Below are 20,123 nucleotides of genomic sequence, written 5' to 3'. Positions count from 1 at the left end.
GGGGGGCTGCACCCCCCAGAGCCCCTGTGCTGGGCCCAGGGCTGATGGAGGTGCTGGGGTCAGGGCTGGGGGCTGCTCCCCTCCTCGCTTCCCTGCTGCTCTGCCCCCAGACACCTTTTCCTTGGCTTTTTAAAATATTTGGAGGTATATTTGCTCTCTGCTAACGCGGAGGGCCTAATGCGGAACACATGGGCTCTGCTCCCGGGGTGGAAACACGCGTTGCAGCGGGAGTGCGCATCCGTCCCGGAGGCTCACACTTGGCTCCAGATGGACTTCTCCAACCCTACAGCCATATGGCATAGGCGCGGGGCTGCGAAAATTGTTTGTGTAGGGTCTCCCCGAGCCTCTCCACGTGCTCGCCGCCCGCGGGCGCGTACGGCGGGCGCAAAAACCCTATAGAGCCGCTCGTGCACCGCGGCGAGGTGCGCGCACACGTCTATACGTCTGCGGGAATATTTGCATAGAGCTGCACCTATATTTCGCAGGCACATGCCTCCGTGCACCCAGACACACACAAACACACACACACACACACGCAGGGTCACTCCTCTTGTGTCTTGCGAGCTCTTTACAGGAGAAACAAATGCTTGGAGAAGCCAATAAGCTCCATAAAACTTTATAGGATTTCCTTTACACAGCGGAAACAATGGAACAATTTCCTGAACCTGCAAACAAAAGTTTCTTCCAGCAGCAGCTCCGGCTGCCTTTACGGGTACAATTAGCACAGCGTGCTCAAGTGGGGAATCTCTCGCTATTATACGAGGCGTCCCGAGCCTGGAGGGCTTTTCCTTTCTATCTCTCTCTCTAGTTTTTGCATTTATTTATGATTTGTGGACGTTGCGTTCTGGTTATTTGGCGAGTTGCGAGCCGCAAAGAATGCTCGCGCAAGCCCGGCGACATTTAATTTTCCTGTCATTTAACAGTCAGGCGAAAATCCCCATTTTTTGCTGTCCCAACTGTCATTTTGCCGTCCGTTTGGAGTGAAATACTGCAAAGCCAAGCAGCGCTCGCCTTGCACATTTATTTGCTGCCTGAGCCAGTTTTCGCTCACCACTGGGGCTCCCTGACTTGGGGCCTGGGGTGATTGCAGCGAGGCTGGTAGGGCTCGTAGCGATTCCAATCATTTCCTTTTAGGATTTTATTTTTTACCCATGCTGTGTAAATCTATTGACTGGTTGTTCAGGCACAAAAACCTCTTGGCGTGTACTGGTAATTGCTCATTATTCCGTTCTATTTTCTCTTAAACAATGTATTACCCTCACTCTCACCGGTATTATTGCGCCGTCTCTTGATTATTATTTGTATTCTGATTACATTTCGTACTTTAACAGCGTCTTTTCTCTCCCTTTTTAACCGGGAAGCTGTCAAGGCGTCTTGGTTTTGTCAAGGCAAGGGTTAACCGTCTCGGAGACCACTCGTGTTTTATCTGCGAGAGCAGTCGAAAATAATCATAGTAATAATAATTTAAAAAAACCAACCCTAAGACTTTAAAATTCAAACTTTCGGATTTCCACCCTGCGGAGCGGAGGCAGTTACTTATGATTAATTATTCGCTCATCCTGCCCTGGGGAGGGGGGCGAGGGGGCCCGGGGGGCTCTTTGGACCCCTCGTCCCTCTCTTCTTTAGGGGTATTTTGCTCGGGACTGGTTGATGGTTGGTGGATGTTGTTGCTGGTGCTGTCTTGAAGAGATTTGCCTTTTATTTCCCCTCTCGGCTGCTCAATCCCTTCCCAAAGACTCTGCCGAACAAGAAGGAAATAGAAAAGGACTTACCTTGCCCCGTCATCCGTGTCAACCCAGTGAGAACTTAAAATGGCCCAAAAACAACAAACAAACCAAAGTTGCATTTTTTTTATATAAATCCAGGACTTTTTTTAAAAAAGCAAAGCTCTTTTAGTTTCACCGAGAACATGAGAACATTAGCAGAAATACTCATGGCTTCTATGTGAATTTAGTAGTTTAAAACTTTTGAAGGTTATTTATGTGGATGGCCCTAAGCAAAAGCCCTGAATGGCTCTCAGGGAGCACGTGATGTCATTAAACTAAGTTTTATGGTTTGGGGGAGCTGACAAACCCACAATATATTTACATCATATATAATCTTAACTGTCCACCATCGCAGCTGCTAGAGCTGTTTAATGCTGGGACAGTGGGACAGGCGCTTAGTGCGGAGCGCGGCGGCGGCGGGGCTCCAGGCGGAGCGCGGACCCCGAGCATCCCCCGGCGACCTCCGTAAGTTTTGCCTTGCTCACACTTTTTCCCCGGCTCGCCTTCTGTATCATTCATTTATTTATTATTTTCTTTGTTATTGTCCTTGTTTTTTTATTTTGTTCGTAGAATTGCAAACTAAAATCAGCCTCTCCCGCCCCCCCCCCACCCCCCCTTCCTCCTTCTTCCGTGGGAGTTGGGCAGGAATGCGAGCAGTTTTGCAAGGGGCGAGCTGCAGGCGAGCATCTTATCGGGCAGGAATCTCAGCGCCTCTCCCCTCCCCAGGGCTGCTGGAGACGAGATAAGGCCAAAGAGGTCTCTATGGTACTGGTTCAGCAACCCACCCCCCCCCCGCCAGCCGGTCCCCCCCCGGGGCACAGCCCGAAGGTGCGTGGCCCCCAGTTCCCACCCCGCCCCCGTGGCGAGGAGTTTGAGCGGATTTCTTCGTGTCTGCGTGGGGTTTGGAAATTGATTTATTTAATTTTTTTATTATTATTTTATTCTTTCCTCCCCGTGCGGTGAGAGTTGGGCTTTGCAAAGAGAGGAGGGGAAAGGGAAAAAAAAAAAAAAAAAGGAAATTAAAAAAAAAAAAATGCACCCCTGACGAAGTGCATGCGCGGAGGCGGAGGCAGGCGGGGGAGCGAGGCCGGTGCAGGTGAGCGGAGGCTGGGCCGCTCCCGAGGCTGCTCCGGGGGTGTCCCGGGCCCCCCCCCGCCGTGTACCGGCAGGGGAGCAGCTTGGCAGCCGCCGGTTTGTCCCCCGTGGGGTGGCCACGCGTGGGAGGCGGCTGCAACCCCCCCCACGTCCGAGTCTGGGGAGCCCCCCGTGCTTGGAAAGCTCTGGGGGCCCTGGGAGCCCCCCCCAAGGCAGAAAGAGGATGTGGGGTCCCGTCGGGGGGGTCAAACTTGCAGCAAAGCCAAGGAACTGGGGGGGGGGGGGGTAGAGGTGGCTTAGCCCCCTCGACCCCCACTTTGGGGTCCCCCCTGCGTGGAGCCAGTCCCGGGTGGAGCAGTGGGGCACCCCCCCGTTATTTTCCACAGGAGTCCTGCTGCTCTGGGTGCTGGGGGGGAGAATCTCAGCTTTGTGCCCCCCCGCCCCTTGGGCCTGCACCCCTCTGCTAGGCCCCGTCCTCCTGGGTTTACCCCAGGCCTCAAGCCTGGTATAGAGGGGGGGATGCTGCCCCCGGGGGGGGGGCACGATCGGTGTGTTCTGGGGAAGCTGCAGGTTCCTAATGTGGGGCTTTGGGGGGGGGATGATGCACCTGGATCAGCCCCCTCCTCCCCCCCCCCGGCCTGGTGGCACTGGCTGGGACACACGTGTGACACTGGGACAGTGCGTTTGGCTGGGGAAATGAGTTTCTTTTTCTGAAGGGGGGGCTCCATCCCCCCCCCCCCCATAGCGGTGAGAGAGACCCTCGGGGCTTTACGTGCAGGAGATGCCCCTGGGAAGTGATTCCCACCTGGGAGCACCCACCCACGCCCTGTTACACCCCCGTGTGCATGCGCACACGAACTCATGCACACGTGTGTGCACGGACAGGCGTGCAAAAGGCACGCACACGCATGCACACACGTGCACACACACATGCAAGGAAGCAAATCCTGCATAAATGCATGAGCACTTGTACACACGTGCAAATGCACCCGCATGCACACCCATGCCAGTACACATCCAGGCACACGACTGCATGCTCCTACGCATGCACACAAGTGTGCACGTGCCTACAAAGCTGTGCACACCCCCCCCTTTCAAAAATGTGTGAACACACACAGGGTCTTGCACGCGCACAACCCCCCCAGTGCACGTGTGCAACCTCCCTGTGGGTGCAGGAGCTCTGTGGGTGCTGAGCCCCCCTCGCAGGGACCACCACTGGGCTGGGAGCAGGCGAGGGGGCTGCCCCCCACCCTGGGGTGCTCCGGGGGGGAGCAGGGTTGCAGCCAATTTGTGCAGGGACAAATCTGGGGTAAGGCCGGAGCGAGAGGCAGGGGGACGGTGACAGACTTAGGGACCCCAAAACTAATCTCCATAGCCCCGTGGGGGGGGGGGTCAAGCCCCCCCCCCCAAAAAAAAAGCAGAGAGCAGCCCAGCAATGGGACCTGGGCAGCCCTCTCAGCCCTGTGGTGTTGTTGGAGGGGTTTAAGTCCCTCCTCGAGATGCTTTGTGGGGGGGGTGGGGGTGTCTTAGCCCATCCCCAGCCCTCGCTGCCCCCTCCTCTTTGACCCCCCCCCCCCCTGTTTTTGGCTCCAGGGCCGTGGGCCACGCATGGGCCAAATGGGGCCATTGCCAAGACCAAACCTGGGGGGCGCAGGGAATATTTTGGGGGGGCTTCTGTCGGCTTTTCGGCATTTTTCCAATGAATCGCCATCTGGGGCACGCCGGGCATTTTTTTTTTTTGGGGGGGGGGGGTTGGTGTTGGTGTGGGTGCGTGGATGGGTCCGCGTCCAGGCAGCTCAAATCAATGCGGAGCCCCCGGCGGGTCGCTGCGTTGCGGAAATCTCCTTCATTTCCAGCGTCAGCATCCTTTTCTCTCCGACCCCCCCTCAGCAGGGGTCTCTGTCCTCGGCTCCCCCTGTGGCTGCCCCCGGAGCGAAATATTCCCGAGGTCTGGCGAGAAACACGGGGGTGGTGCTTGAAGGCCGGGTTTTGGTCTCCCTCGTGGGGGTGGAGGGGAAAATCCCCCCCCGTCCCACTGGGAAGGCGTGTGCACCTCCCCGGGGGGGCCGTTTACCTGCGCCCTATGCAGCAATGGGCGTCTATAGGGCGCTATAGGGCTTCGTCCTTATAGGTCTGCATGCCCTGAGACCCCTGCCCAGAGCAAGTCACCGAGAGGCTATAGAATCATGAAACGTCAAAAGAGAGTAGAAAACCGAACAAAAATCAAAATAAATATAAATACATGTATTTTTTTTACACCCCCTGGAGCAGCGTGATGTCCCCAGGGCTGCGGGACAAGGCCACTGTCCCCAGCTCGGGGCCCTTGGGTTCCCAGCGCCCTTTTTGTCGCCCCACAGGCAGGGTGGAGGTCCGGTCCCCCCCCCCCCCCCCCCACCCCGGTGGCACTGGGGGCTGCGGTATCGTTCCGGTGCTGAGAAATATCGCGGTTCCCGACTTTTCTTCCCAGACGTTAATAGTTGGAAAAGATGGTATTAAAAAAATAAAAATCTAAATCAAGCCCCCCTGCCAAAAATATGGTGAGCTTCATCGCTGGGCTGGGGGTGCACAGGGGCTGGGGAAGCCCCCCGGTCGTGTCTCCCCCCTCCCATCACCCCTAAACCACTAAAAAGAACCTAAAAACGCGTTCTGGGACAGCACGAAGTCGCTCATAGCCTGGGAGGATATAAAAGGGATTCGGAGATGCCCCAGGCTCCAGCAGGAACCCCTCAAAGCGGGGGCTTCGCAAATTTTGGGGCTGGAGGGAGAAAGTTTTGGCGACCGACGTGAAACTTGGCCGGTTCTTCCCCGTGCGCCCTCTCCTTTTCCACCTCTTCCTTTCGGTGATGGATGGGGACTCATTAAAAATAAATGTTGGGGCTGGAGAACTGCCGCCAGCGCTTCGGGAGGTTTTGGGGTTTCGCTTGAGCATCATTGGGGTTGAGCGTGAACGCTGTTCGCCTTTGGGGGTGCTGCTCCCAGGTCCGGTCGTCTATTTAAAGAACTAGGTTAAAAAAAAACATTAAATAGTTCAGAAGAGATGCCACTTGATAGTACCAAGCAAAATAATTTTCTGCGTAATTGGACAGGAAAAGGAGAGAGGGGAAAAAAAAACCTACGGAGAATGACGCAGGGGATTGTAATTTGCTCGCCTCCGGCTCGGTGCTGGAAAAATGGGTTTCTAGGGGGGAACTGGGGCGCTGATGGGGGCAGCAGGGGGTGGCTGCTCGCAGGGTTTTGCTCCCCGAGGTGGGCAAAGCGAATTTGGGAAGCTCGGCTCCGCTCTGCCCCTGCTTTCCCCAGCAGAGCCGCGCCGATGGTATTGATGGATTGATTTTATTGATTTATTATCCGCTCCTCAAAGCGCCTTCCTATCAAATGATGTTTTGATCTGGGTTTTCCCGGTCAAGAGTTGAATTCCGAGTTATCGATTTTTTTTTTTTTCCCTCTCCCTTTTTTTTCGGGGGTTTGCTTGCGATTTTTCTCTCGCCTGGCAAACGCGGGAGCTGCCACCCCCCCTTGCCACCCTCCCCTCCACTTTCTCTCCTTTTAGGAAGGAAGGAAGGAGGGGACGAAGGAAAATAAACAAACACACGTTACTTTCGCTCCACTGACACATGCTTTACACCTCTTTATCCCCAAAACTTTTCTTCTCCTTACCACGCAGGGAAAAAGGGTCAAGGCAACGCGGTTTGGCCAAAAACGCGGGGGAAAAAAAAATCTAATTTCCGCCTTTACACATATTTTTTTTGCTTTTCTTCCTGCTTGGGCTGTGTGTCCGGGCAGATTTCCATCGGGGCACCGGCAGGGATCTATACGTGGGCATCTATAGGCGGCCGGGAGCCTGCCCACATGGGTCCGGCCCCGCGTGTGCGCAGACACGTGCGTGCGCGCACCCTTGTGTAAACAGACACGGAGATATTTAAATGTTTTCTCGGCACTTAGCGGATTTCTCTGCTTCGCTCTCAGCGGTAAAATAATCACAGGGGAAGGGAGAGCGGCTACTGTTGACCTCTGGTATTTCGCTGCTTTCGTTACCTCGCTGCAGGCGGGGTGGCAGAACCCGAGCTCATCCGCCTCCAAAATCACGGCATTTTCCTTCCTGGGGCTTTGGCGGTGGCAAAAAGAAACCAAATTAAAAATAAAATTAAGAAAAAATTTGAAGAGGGAGCCAGTAAGCAATACTGATTTTTCTTTTTTTCTTTTTAATTTTTGGTTTCAAGACACCAGCTCCCCCCTTTCCACCTCCTTCCCCAAATCTCCGGCTTTGCCCTGCGGTTTGGGGAGCCGGGCGGGGGGGGGGCTCAGCTCCCAGTCCGTGTCCCGCAAGGGGGGGCCCAGGCTTTGTGCGAGGGCCCGGTACTGGCGGGGGCACGCAGCGAGGAGCCGGCTGTGAGCTGCCGGCCGCACCAAGCTCCGCAGCCGCGCCCCGGGCCAGGGGGAGTCCCCCCCCCGGCCGCACACCGGCAAAAGTCGCGACACGCGACACAGGGAGAGCCCTGCTGCCACGCTCGGGTAGCGGCGAGTGCACCTCCGCCCCCGCCCTCATTTCTCCCTCTCCTTGGAAAATCTAATTTTCTTTCTTCTTTTCTTCCTTCCTTTCTTTCTTCCTTCCTTCCTTTCTTCTTTTCTTCATTTCTTCATTTCTTCTTTCCCTTCTTTCTTCCTTTCTTCTTCCCTTTCTTCTTTCTTTCTTTCTTTCTTTCTTTCTTTCTTTCTTTCTTTCTTTCTTTCTTTCTTTCTTTCTTTCTTTCTTTCTTTCTTTCTTTTTCATTTATTTTCTTCCTTCCTTTCTCTCTTTCTCTCTTTCTCTCTCCTCCTCTCTTTCTCTTCATCTCTTTCTCTCTCCTCTTTTTGCCTTCCTCCGTCTTTTTCTTTCCCTCTCATTTTCTTTCTCGCTTTCTCTCTCCCACTTTCTTTTTCTCTCTCCCTCTTCTTCTCTCTCTATTTCTTTCTCTCTTTCTTATTCTTCCTCTCCCCCCCCTTTCCTTCCTTTTCCTCCTCTTCACACCATCACCATCCCCCTTTCTCTTATTCTTTCTCTTTTCTTTCCTTCTCATTTTTTCTCTTTCTATACACCTCATCCTTCTTTCTCTCTTCTCCCCTATATTTTCCACCTTCCTTCGCCCACTCCTCACCCACCCCCCAAATCCTGATTTCCCACCCCAAACGGAGGCACCCCACAACCCACAGAAAGCAGCCCCTGAGCAGAGCCCAGCTCCGCCGACACCTTGGGAATTTTCCCACCCTTTCTCCTCATTCTCTCATTCCTGGGATTATTTTAACACCCCCCCCCCCCCCCAGCAGATTCCTCCTGTACTGGACCTTAGTGGGGGACCCAGTTTAGGGGCACCCAGCGCCTGCAGAGGTCAGACACCCCCCTTTTGGGGCGTGAGGTGGAAGACCCGTCCCTTTTGGGTTTAGCCTTCACGAGAGGGTATTGCAGGCTGAGCTTGATGGCTTTCTGTAATTAATATCGAAGTCGCTCGGCCCCCGCCCCGGCCCCCGTCTCCTTCTCCCCCACACTTCATCTTCACCCTTCACTGGCAGCCAGCATCCAGCAGAACAGCAAGCTTGACCTAAACGCCCCCCAAAATCGGGGATCTAAGCAAATCCACCCCCCAAATAAAGCCACCCGGCTGCGTCCAACCCTCCTCATCTGCTGAAAGAGATTTAGGGGAAGAAATACGTTGGTTTTTTTTTTCCACCGCCCAAGAAAAGCCTTGTGTAGATGCTGAGGTGGGGGTTCCTTTTCCTTACTGGGGGGCTCATTCTCCCTCTGGAGCACACGGGTGGGATTTGCTAGGAAAAGGCCACTCGGATGCGTGTTCACGCGGGGGGGGGGCACAGCGCACCCCGACCCCCGCATCCCTCCGTGCTCCGCCGAAACCCAGCCCCTTGCACCCCAAATATCGGCCTGCGGGCGACGCTCCGGTTTAAAAGCAAGCAACCAAAATTCCCTCTTTCCGGGTATTTTTGTTCTTCTCCTTCCCTGGCACTTTCGGGGAAGAAGAAAGCCTTTCGGACGCTGGAAGCCGGGAAATATTTACCTGCAGACTCAAGCTGACACTTTACATCTGTGTCTGCTCCTCTTCGGTACCTGTCTCTGTCGAAATTAATTCTCTATAATACTGTGGAGAAATAGAAAGCTTTAAAAAATAGGCTGGGCTCCGAGTCGCTGGGTCATGTGTAAGGGGAGAAGTGGAGTATGAACAAACCTATATTTTATGTGAGGCTTGCAGCGCGCTGCAACGCTCCTGCGCTAATGCCTAATTCTTCACTTAGCCCAAACGCGATGCTTCGAGTCAGAGCTGGGGCTTAAAATAGGATCTGGGGGGGAGCTGGCTGCTCCCCGCAGCGCCCCTCACCGTGTCCTCGGGGAGAAGGGCTGCTTTCCCCTTCTTTTCCCTTCCTCCCCACCCCGAAAAATAACCATAAAACCACAGCTCACCTTTCCTAGTTTCCCCAGCAAACCTAAAGGACAGGGGACACCTTTAGGGCTGGGAAAAGAGGATTTTTTTCCCCCTACGGCCCAGGCGAGCGGGCCGTGATTTTTTTTTTTCTTTCCTTTTTTTTTTTTTTTTTCAGGAAAGCAGCCGATTTCTTATCAGGTCGGGATTGATGCTGGCGGCCTGGTTCTGTATATCATCCCCGCGGCTCCTCTTGTTCAAACCCGGCTCCTTTTGCTCCCGGGGCTGTGAGTGATGGCTCCTGCAGCTCCCCATGCCGCCGGAATCCTAATGGCCCCGCCGAGGGGGAGACCCTCTCCCCGCATTTTGCTGGCAGGACATTTTGGGGAGAAAACCCCGCAAATCGCTGCGAACCCCGCCTGAACCCTTGGTGCTGGAGGCGCGGCCCCCGCGGAAGCCAAGAAACGTTTTTATTAAAAGGTTTTGATGGATTCGCCTTGGGGATTAACTAAGATAATAGTTTATTGCACTGCGAAAGATTAAACTGAAAGTACCCTAGTGAAAAAAAATAAATAAACAGTAGAGGGAACGGGGAGCGCCTTTCCCAGCGTTATAGCCGTTGTTTCCAGCCTTAACGGGGGTCCCCGGGGCTGCGGGGTGTCCGAGGTGTCTTTTCGGGGCATTATTATTATTATTGCAATTATTGTTAAGATCTAACTACATGTGATATCTGGGCGGAGCGGCTGCGGGCTGTGTGCGTGGGGAAGATCCCCCTCCCCGTCCCGCAGCCCCCAGCCCCAAATTGGGGTGCTGGGGGGTCCGGGGGAGCGGAAAGAGCCGGATCGGCCCCGGGGGGAGCCAAATTTCCCTGACTCACTGCGAGCTGTCAAGGCTCGGGGTCCTCCTCCCTCCGCACATGTGCGCGGAGCTGCGGGCATCTGTGTGCCCCTCTCCGCCGGCATGTGTAATGTCGGATTTAAGAGCGTGTTTACACAGCTAGAGAGTTTGAAACACGGCCCGAAACGCGATAAAACGGTCCTCTAAATCATCCTGCCCTTGATCCATGGCTTCCACATCTGCGGCTGGGTGCGCGCTGCTGGGGATCTGCCCTCCATGTGATGCTGCCGGGGCTCTGCCTCCCTGCGCGGGGCTTCCGTCCTCCTGTCCTCCTGTCCGTCTGTCCTCCTGTTCTCCTGTCCTCCTGTCCTTCTGTACCCATGTCTTTCTGTCATCCTGTTCTCCCGTCCTTCTCTTTTCCTGTCCTCCCGTCCTCCCATCCTCCCGTCCTCCTGTCCTCCTGTCCTCTCGCCCTCCTGTCCTCCCGTCCTCCCGTCTCCCCATCCTCCTGTCCTCCCGTCCTCCCGTCTCCCCATCCTCCTGTCCTCCCGTCCGTCCCTCCGCGCCCCCGCCTTTCATCAGCCGCCACCCAGAGCAAGGGGGACCCGAGGTTTTTAATAACAGCGGGCTATTGATCCGAGCTCTCGGCAGCGGCCAAGGTGTATCGACGAGGGCTGTGGATCTCATTAGGGATGTGCTCAGGGATGCATTCGCTAAGAGCAACGCGGCCATTTGAACACCGAAGCGGAAAAACGAAGTGGTTTTCATTTATTTATTTATTTATTTTTTCCTTCCCTGCCCTTTGCTTAAAAAAGTGCCCGGCGATGAGGTTGTGTCCCCGGGGACTGCCCCCGCCGGACTGACTTTTAATTGCGAAAGGGTGGCAAAAGGAACGAGCCCAGCCTGCTGAAGCCTGGGCTTCGTCTTCGCTCTGGGAGGACTCAAAATGAAGGGGAAAAAATGAGTTTTTGCTTTGCAATGCGGGGAAGGCTCTTTAATTCCCCTTCGCCCCCCCGGCTTGGTGCCAGCCTGGCCAGGGGTCCCTGCACCACCTCAAACGAAGGCTGAGAAATCTCTGCCACATTTACTCTGCAGCTAACAGCGGAGCAGGGCTTTTTATTTCTATTTTTCCCCTCAAATCCCCCCCTCCAACCCCTTCTGGGGCTGGATGAACTTTCTGGGTGGGGGGACAGGAGTTCATTTGTCGCCTCTGTCCATTATCCAGAGAAACTTCTGCAACATCCCCCCTCCATCCCCATCCCCATCCCGGTCCCAAGCCAGACTCGGGCGTTATCGGGGCTCAGAAGTGCGTTTGTAAACACGAGGGGGTCCGGGAGAGGAGGCCGGGAGCGGAGGCGGGTGTTAATTATTAATATTGTCATCCTGGAGGAAGATTTCCAAGGGGCGAGCAGTAAGTACCACTCAAGCAGCAGCTCTCTCCAACAGGAGGGATCAGCCTAAAGTTTGTATATGTTTCCACCCCATACAATAACAGCTAGAGATCTGTTAATGGGCTCTCTGTAGCCCCTGAACACTTTCCCCTGCAACTTTCCCCCCCGCCCCCCCGCCCTTTCTCCAATACAAGCCCAATGTTTTCTTTTCAACTTAACCCAGGGTTCAGCAGTTATCCGGTGGGTCATTATAAGTATTCTTTGTCTCCGAAAAGTCAAGGAGAAACCTTCGCTCCGGTGTCTATGGCACTTGAAAGCATCCTCCAGCCTCTGCCTCTGCCTCCCCTGCCCGGGCTGGGGAGGCTCCACCGGACCTTCCCCCCCCCCCCGGCTGCAAATAAATAAATATTTTCAGGCTAAAAATGGATCTGAAAGGGAGCCAAGGAGAGAAGAACCCCCCCAAGACCAAGAAACCAGGGAAGAGCCCAGACGCAGTCACATGAACCAGGGCAAACAAGCAAACAAATAAGGACCCAAGGACTAAAATGACTGCCGAGCCGAGGGTTATTGCTTAAATCCAATTCCGCGCTGCTCTTTCAGGGCTCGGGTTGCTGGCGAGCAGGGCTGCAGCACAAAGAAGGAGCTCCCCAGCCCTGCTTGGAACCGCACGAGAAGTTGGAGCGGATCGAGATAGAAACTTGATTCCCAGCTACTTTGATTTATTTTAAACAAATCCTTTCTGAAAAGGAAAAGAAAAAAAAAAAAAAGTGCGTTTCCTACCAAGCAGCAAGTTACACTTCTGCTGGGCTCCCCGCTCCGCCGGGTGCCGAGGAGGTCACGGGCTGGACGCCAGCGCCAATTAAATGCTAAATAAAATAGAAGATATTTGTATCCCAGACAAACCTCGGCTCGGCTGAGAGGGGTCTTCGCTCACACCAGATTTGGGGATTTTTTTATTTTTTTTTTTCCCCTCCGTTTTGGAGAAGGAGAGAGGGGCAGAGCGGGAGGTGAGAGGAACAAAAACCAACAATTTCTCCAGCATAAAAATGAAACATCAAATTAGTTTGCCTCTGGGCTTCATTTTTCCCCTTCTACATTATAACTAGTTATTGAACTCGCTAGAAGATCTAAAGGCCATTTGTGAGGAGAGAAATTTCAATGGAGTTCCCCCATCAATAACTCCTTGGCAGTGACCTATTGGATCAAGTCAAACAGTTGAGGTGAAATTCAGGTCACGCTGTCTAACCAATATTAAAATGCGCCCACTTTTTAAAAAGCCACTTTCAACGAGATTTGAAGAAAATTGAATTCCTGGGTGGGGTGAGAAGGGGAGGGGGGGGGGGGAGGAGGGAAGGGAGAGATTGAGAAACTGGTTTGCATATATATATTTTTTTTCCCCCGCAAACAAACAAGAGGGATTCATCTTTAATATTTTAAAATGAAGGGATAAATATTTACATTATTAGTTTCTTTGAGACGAAAGAGGCTCAAAAGAAAAATGTGAAGGCTAGGACTTTGGGTGACAGGCTTTGCTTATTAAAATCGTTTTAGGCCGATTCATTACTTTTACTGACAACAGATTTAAGAAAAAATCAATTAAACATTTGCATATTTCTTTGCATAAATTAGACCTGTCTATTTGCATTACGAAGGAACAAAAAGAAAAGGTCTCTTTGCACTTACTGCTTTCAAGTTGTTAGAAAAATTAAAATTTAATTAATTATATGTCATTGCTTATGTCAGAGAGAATCCAACTATTTTCCCCCCTGAAAATAAAAAAATAAGATTGTATATAAATATATCCGTCTTTCCTCCCCCCACCACTAACGTAACTTATTGTGCAATAATCACCTCAAAACAAGCCCTTAAATGCTCGGAATAAAACTCCACTCCAAAATTTATTTCCACCTCCTGAATCTCAAGGAGGCAGAGTTCATACCGCGCGAGCTTTTACCCTGCTTTTACTATTATTATTAAACATTGGATAACAAAACCCCAGTAGATAGGTACTTCATTTTTCTGGAAAGCACAGATTGCTAATGGGCTGAGGTACAGGTTACCAAACGGTCAGTATGGTAATAGCTAACACAATGAATCCGGAGAGACAATGCATACTTATTTTTCTTCAGTACTGTCAAAAAGGCGCTTTGTACTTAAAAACGTCCCCGCAATGGTAACCAGACGTATATTTTGCAGCCTGCTTCCTGGCTAGGAAAAGGAAATAAAGCTCAGAATTATTTTTTTTCCTTTTTTTTTTTTTTTTTTTTCCTGCCGAGGTGCTGCGTTGCTCTCGGTATTGTCACTCCCGAAGTGTTCATCGGCACGGTGCTGGTGGGGGGACGAGGGATGGAGAGCGGTGGGAGGGCTGCTTTATAGACAAAAGAGCCAGATTCTTGTACAACTATTCTTCACACGTCCCCGCAGACTTATTTTACGGAGAGGGGAAAACAATTTTAAAAAAAGGAAAAAAAAAAAAAAGGTGTTAAAAAAATAAAAATCCTCCAGATACTTGGAGCTCTAAACTCCAGGCAAAAAGGCAAAGGGGGGAGTGGTGTGGAAAGACAAGCAAAGAGAGGGGGAAAATAGGATTTTTTGTGCACTTGTAAGACATCGGGGGCAAGCCCCCCCCTCCCGAACACACACACAGGATGAATGGAGGACGGCAAGAGAGGGCTGGAGGAGCCGGTCCTTGCGGAGAGCTCCAAAACCCAGAATTTTGGGGGGAGTCCGGGGGTGGGGGGAGGCAGCCGGGGCAAATAAAGTTGCGTTTCCCCCCCACCACTGGCGAAGGAGTTGGGAGTCTGGGGCTGGACAGCGGCAGGAATGCGTTTGGTGACCTTCACGCCTCGGATTTTGTAGTGCTTTGATTGCTGCTGGTTTGTTTCGCGGATTATTTTGCTTTTTAAACAAACCCACCCAGCATATCCTTAAGAGAGCTACCTGTGGATATTTATTTATTCTGCTGGTGCTTATTGAAAACCATATATTCAAGGGGTGGGGGGAAGGATGTGCGTAGGTAAAAATTACTTTATTAACTCTCCATCTTTATTCAATATTCCCTCAGCCTTGGAATAAAGTTGTTGCATCAGTCTGAACTATAAATGTCAAAACCCTGCATGAGTCTGAGGTGTTTGGGCAGAATGAAGTATAGCTGGAGAAAAGGAATTTATTGGAGATATTTAAATCAATGTTTTGGGTTCCGGAATACATTTCTATTCATGTCTTTTTCCCAGCCTCGCAGCTCCCATCCCCCTTCGGTCCCCATCTCTTCTGGGAAGAGCCGGGGCTGTACCTGCTGCTCCAGATCTGCAGCGTGTCCCTGTGCAAGTCCTGGATTTACAACTTGAGGAAGGAGCACGCTTTGTCAGCGCACGGGGCAAGCAATTAGTCAAGCCCTGCAAATCAGCTGCCAATAAACCCCATAAACGCTCGGCAACAATAAAGCGAGCAAACGAGGGATTCCGGGGGGGGGGACAAAATACAGACGGGGCTTGGCTGGGGGGGAGGTGTCTGGGGGGGCTCAGCCGGGGGGTTCAGGCGCATCCCGTGCCTGCGGGGGTCCCAAACCTGGTCCAGCAGCGGCCTCTGCCCCCAGCCCCAGAGCCCCCCCGGCCGGGGCAGGCTTTTTTTGGGGGGGGGCCCAGCCGCCCCCCCCCAGCCCGCAGCCCCGGCCCCAGCCCTCCCGTCGCCTATATGTACCCTGTAGGCTCGAATTTGTGTGAGCGTCTCCAAGTCACAAATTCGTCTCTAGGGGAATATATGGGCGATGCCAGAGCCTTGGAAAGTTGTGCTTTCCTTTGATTCCCTTTAATTGCAGCGGTTCTAATTAAATCCTCAAATCCTGCTGATGTCATTTTAAAAGGTAGTTATTCAAGTCCAAAGCAGCGTTTGCCGTTTGCCAGGGCAGCGCCGGAGCGGGCTTGTTAAAAAGGTAGAGCGAAATCACCGCGATGATTGGGAAGCGGGGGGGCGGGGGGGGGGGGGTGATAATAATCAAAATAAAATCCCATTATTACTTTTCATCTCCAGAAGAAACAGCAGCTACCGCAAACACAACTCTCAGCCAAGAGCACAAAGAGCCCCGACCATTTCGCAGTGACTGATTTATGGCGTTTTACAACCCCATAAAAAGCTGTAACAACCAGCCAAAAGCCTTCGACACCGCTGGCACATTTAGTCTAATAAATAAAACATAAACAGTTAACTTTATGTGTCACTTTTATTGTTATCAAGTAAAATATGGCAATGCCCTGCAAGCTATGATTTTCAACTATAATTGTTATCAAGCACAAGGAGGGAATACCCCACCTCCCTTCTCTGCCCCTCTCTTTAGGGCGAGCCGTAGATAAAAAGCCCTAATTGAGGGAGCTACAACCCTCCCAAAATGTTGACATCCATTTGCAGCTCCCTAACCTGCCCGGGGCGGCTCTGCGGGCTGCCAGCTGGGCGCTGGGAGCCATTTTTAACGCATCCCTCTAGTTTTTTCCCCCAAAAAAATCCTCGGGAGCCCCCTCCCCAGCTTGAGGGCCAGCAGGTAAAATGCCCGGTGCAAGGGCAAAGCGGCCTGGGTGTGCACACGCGTGTGTTGCACACGCGTGGGGGGGGGGGGTGTCACCCCGTGTGCCCCCCCCCGGGTGTCCCCTACTTGCAGCACCCAGGGTCGAGGGGAAAGCAGGCTGCCCCCCCCCCCAAAACCCCTCTCTGCTCCCAAAGTGGTGGGGCTCAGCAAGGAGGAGGGAATTTGGGGAGCACGAGGAGGGGTCCCCCCTGCTGCCTGCAGTGGGGGGGGGTCGGGGGGGGTCCCTGTTTGTGTAGGCGGGGGGGGGGGTGTCCCTGCACGCCCCTGGTTTAAAGCAGGGTCACTAACACCCGTGGGATCTGCACGCCCGGTTCTACCTTGCAGGTAACTTGTGCCCCCCCCCCCCCCAAAAAAAAAAAAGATGCTGGCAGTGCTTAACCCTTTCCACTCTGGAGTGGAGGTGGCTGGGAGGGGGGGTGGGGACAACCCCCCCGGAATGCCCTGTCCCCTCTCCCCGGGCGGGGATAAGGGATAGGGGTGTGTGAAGGAGCTGGGGGCTGCAGGGGGATAGGAATTTTTTTTTGGGGGGGGCTGCAGGGTCAATGCAGTGCCGGCCAGGACACCATGACCCCCATATCCGGGGGGGGCTCGTTGTTCCCAGCCCACACTCCGGGGTGGGGGGGGGGACACCCTTCAGCCCCAACCCCCCACATTCCCCCTCCCCCCCCCTCCCTTTGTGGGGTCCCCCATTGTTCCCACGCCCCCCAACCTCCCACCCCACAACACCGGGGGGGGGCCCCAAGGGGCTTCCCCCGCGGGCTCCCCCGGCCGGAGCAGTGCACCCCGAGCCTTGCCCTCTCTCCCACTCCCACTCCCGTCGTCCCCCCCCCAATTTGGGTACATTTTGCAAAAGCTTTTGGTTCCTTATCCGGGGACTGGGCTGGCGGGTGTGATTGGCCGGGGGAGTCACATGGTGAAAGTAACTTTACGGGGTCGCCAGCTAGTAGGAGGGCTTTATGGAGCAGAAAAACGACAAAGCGAGAAAAATTATTTTCCACTCCAGAAATTAATGATCATGAGCTCTTATTTGATGGACTCTAACTACATCGATCCGAAATTTCCTCCATGCGAGGAATATTCGCAAAATAATTACATCCCAGACCACAGTCCGGAATATTATAGCCGGACAAGGGAGTCCAGCTACCAGCATCACCACCAGGAGCTGTACCCCGTGCCACGACCCTCCTTCCCCGACCGCCAGTTCAGCTGCGGTAGTATCCAAGCTCCCGGCAACCCGGCCGCGCACCAAAGGGGACACGGGCAAACTCCAGGAGGCCAACACCTCTCAGAGAAAGCACAGCAGCTCTGCGAGCAGGCTGCTCTTTCCACCTCCTCCACCACTCCTTCCCCAGCCCCTCCAGCCTGCAACCAGCCAAACCCCGACCATCCTAACAGCACAGCTTCCAAACAACCCATAGTCTATCCCTGGATGAAAAAAATCCACGTCAGTACTGGTATGCAACTTTTATTTTCCTCTTCTGTCTCTCTGCTCTCTTATTTTCACACCATGCTCGCTCGCTCGCTCTCTCCTCTCTCCTTTTTTTTTTTTTTTTTTTTTTATTTCCTTCCCTTCCATGAGAGTCTTTGGGTTAGCACAATTGAACTGGATTTACGACTCCGAATGGGTAATTACACCCACCATAAATTTTATAGCCGAGCTACTGTGGGCAGCCTTAGCCATGTGGCTCGTTCTGTTATGTATGTGTGAAACTCCGAAAGCTTTGTAAGGGGTGCATAAATAATTCAGTCTTTTGAGCCAGGGAAACCCCTTCCTATTAGAATAGAAACTCTTGAGCTGCCCAAAGTTCTTTATTACCTATTTAGCCTATTACTTTCTTCTCCCGGCTCCTCCAGTCGCCTCTCTCCCTCTCCCCCGTCCCTCTCTCCATTCATGCTAATTTTCCTTGTGTTTTTTTTTTTTTTCTTTTCCCTCCTTTCCAGTGAATCCCAATTACAATGGAGGCGAGCCCAAGCGCTCCCGGACAGCCTACACGAGGCAGCAGGTTTTGGAGCTGGAGAAGGAGTTTCACTATAACAGGTACCTGACCCGGCGGCGGCGCATCGAGATCGCCCACTCCCTCTGCCTCTCCGAGCGGCAGATCAAAATCTGGTTTCAGAACCGGAGGATGAAATGGAAAAAAGACCACAGGCTGCCCAACACCAAAGTGCGGGCGGCGGCCACCGCGGCGCCCCCCCCCGCCGCCCCGGCGAGCACGGCCGGGGGCGAGGAGCTGCCCCCCGCCGCCGCGCAGGACCCGCGCCCGGAGGATATCACCAGGTTATAAACACCCCCACCCGCCCACAAATGACTCTGGATTATTTATAGAAGCTAATATATATATATATATATTTTGGTTCCGTTCCCCCCCCCCCCCTCCCCTTTTCCCTCGTAGGTTCGATTTCTTTTTTTCTTTTTTTTTTTTTTTAAATGATAATAATAATAATTATTATTTTTCGGCGCGTATAAAAAAAAATGGGTCTCCCCAAGACCACGGGCTGTAGATGCATGTCAGATAGCATGAGGCCAGGTGTCTGTACCTGCAGGTTTTTTTACGCCATTTCAGGGGTTTATTTATTTTTTAAAGCCGGGGGGATGGGGGGCGGAGGGGGAGGGCGGGGGGGAGGAAGAGGTAAATGTTCTGTTTAGATGAATTTAATGAAGAAATGGGAATAATATTGACGGCAAAACAAACAAACAAAAAACAGGCGAATGTAGGTATATTTTCCCTCCGCATTACAAATGCACAATGAGCGAAGGAGCTATGAAGTTCTTTCGTAGAAATGTGAAATAAGCTTAAAAAAATCACGATTTAAAGAAAACAAAAACAAAACCCCACAAACAAAAACCAGATACGAAACAGCACACAAGGGTGGACGAGTCTTTGCTGAGAAATTGAGAAGAAAAAAAAAAAGAGAGAGAGAGAGAGAGAGAGAGAGAGAAAGAAAGAGTGACATATTTAAAAAATAAAAGCAGAAGAAGGTTTTAAAAAGTCAGTAGCTAGTTTTTTTTGTCGTGGTTATTTGTGTTTTTGGACTGATTTTACATGATCATTGTAAACTTGCAATAAAGAGTTTTAGTGTGTATGTGAAAGTCCCAGTGTTCAATAAACCAGTCAGTGTGAATTAGTTTTACTTTTATGTCTGGTGACTTATTTTATCCTCACATCTCCCCCCTAACCCGCCCCAAAATAATAGTAATAGGGATAATAAAATGCTGGGACGATGTGTAATGGATCCCATGTGCACCAGTTACTGCTTAAGTTAAGTTTAAGCAAACATAACGATAACTCTGTACTCCAGATTTTATGACATCACGACGTGGCCAGTGACTTTAAATCTCAGAGCCTCCCAACCTGTAAATATGGGGGGAAAAAAAATAAATCTGGTTTTCAGACAAGGGCAGTGCTGTGGATTGGGGTTAGCTTCCATTCATACCTCTTTATTTTCTTCCCACCCAACGTAAAATTGTCTATTTTTATCTCTTCTCCCTGCTTTGAAGTTTTCTCCTGTGTGTTATTATTATTATTGTTATTATTATGGTGATGATTATTATTTTCTTTTGCTGTCGTGGCGTGCTCTTGTTGACTCGTTCAGCCCCTAAAGCCAAGAGGTCCTATTGAATTTGGAGAGGCAATGAAAAGGCTGTTAAATAATAATAATAACAATAACAATAATGAGAATAATGGTAGTAATAGTGCTAATAACTGTAATTCATCGCTCCTGGCCTTTGGAGGAAGCATGCAAATTGGCAGCAAGGGGGGATTTTAGGAGAAGGTGCAGGGGGTCCATGCTTCCCAGGCAGGGCAGGGGGGGCCTGGAGGGGGTCTGGGGCTGGGCCCCCCCTTTTTTAGGCCTTGGCTTTGGGAAGTTTGCTCAGGTCCCTGCTGCAAAGCCCAGGGGCTGGGGAGCGAGGCCTGGGACGGGCTGAGGGCAGAGCAGCCTGGCAGCCACCTTCCTCTGGCTTTATTTCATTTTGGTTTATTTTTTTTTCTCTCTCTCCAAAATCGATTTAAGCTGCCATTAAACAAATCACGGGCTCCAAACCCTT

General features: G+C 52.2%; 1 protein-coding gene across 2 annotated transcripts in view; it reads left to right on the top strand.

Annotated features, from left to right (window-relative positions):
- Positions 1–18,675, top strand: part of HOXC4 (homeobox C4) — a 38,351-nt gene extending 19,676 nt beyond the window's left edge. Inside the window, exons 2-4 of one of the 2 annotated variants that reach the window (XM_083814558.1) lie at positions 14,730–15,427; positions 15,526–17,529; positions 18,017–18,675. In XM_083814558.1, coding sequence (XP_083670684.1) covers positions 16,986–17,529; positions 18,017–18,360 — 888 coding nt within the window. In that variant the 5' untranslated portion in view covers positions 14,730–15,427; positions 15,526–16,985 and the 3' untranslated portion in view covers positions 18,361–18,675. Of the gene's footprint in view, positions 1–14,729; positions 17,530–18,016 lie in introns of both variants that reach the window. The other variant, XM_083814557.1, reaches the window with a different exon arrangement.
- Positions 18,676–20,123: the final 1,448 nt, after the last annotated feature.

This window comes from Anser anser, assembly GCF_964211835.1.
Source record: "Anser anser genome assembly, chromosome: 30".
NCBI lineage: Eukaryota > Metazoa > Chordata > Aves > Anseriformes > Anatidae > Anser > Anser anser.
This window is presented reverse-complemented; position numbering and strand designations above follow the sequence as displayed.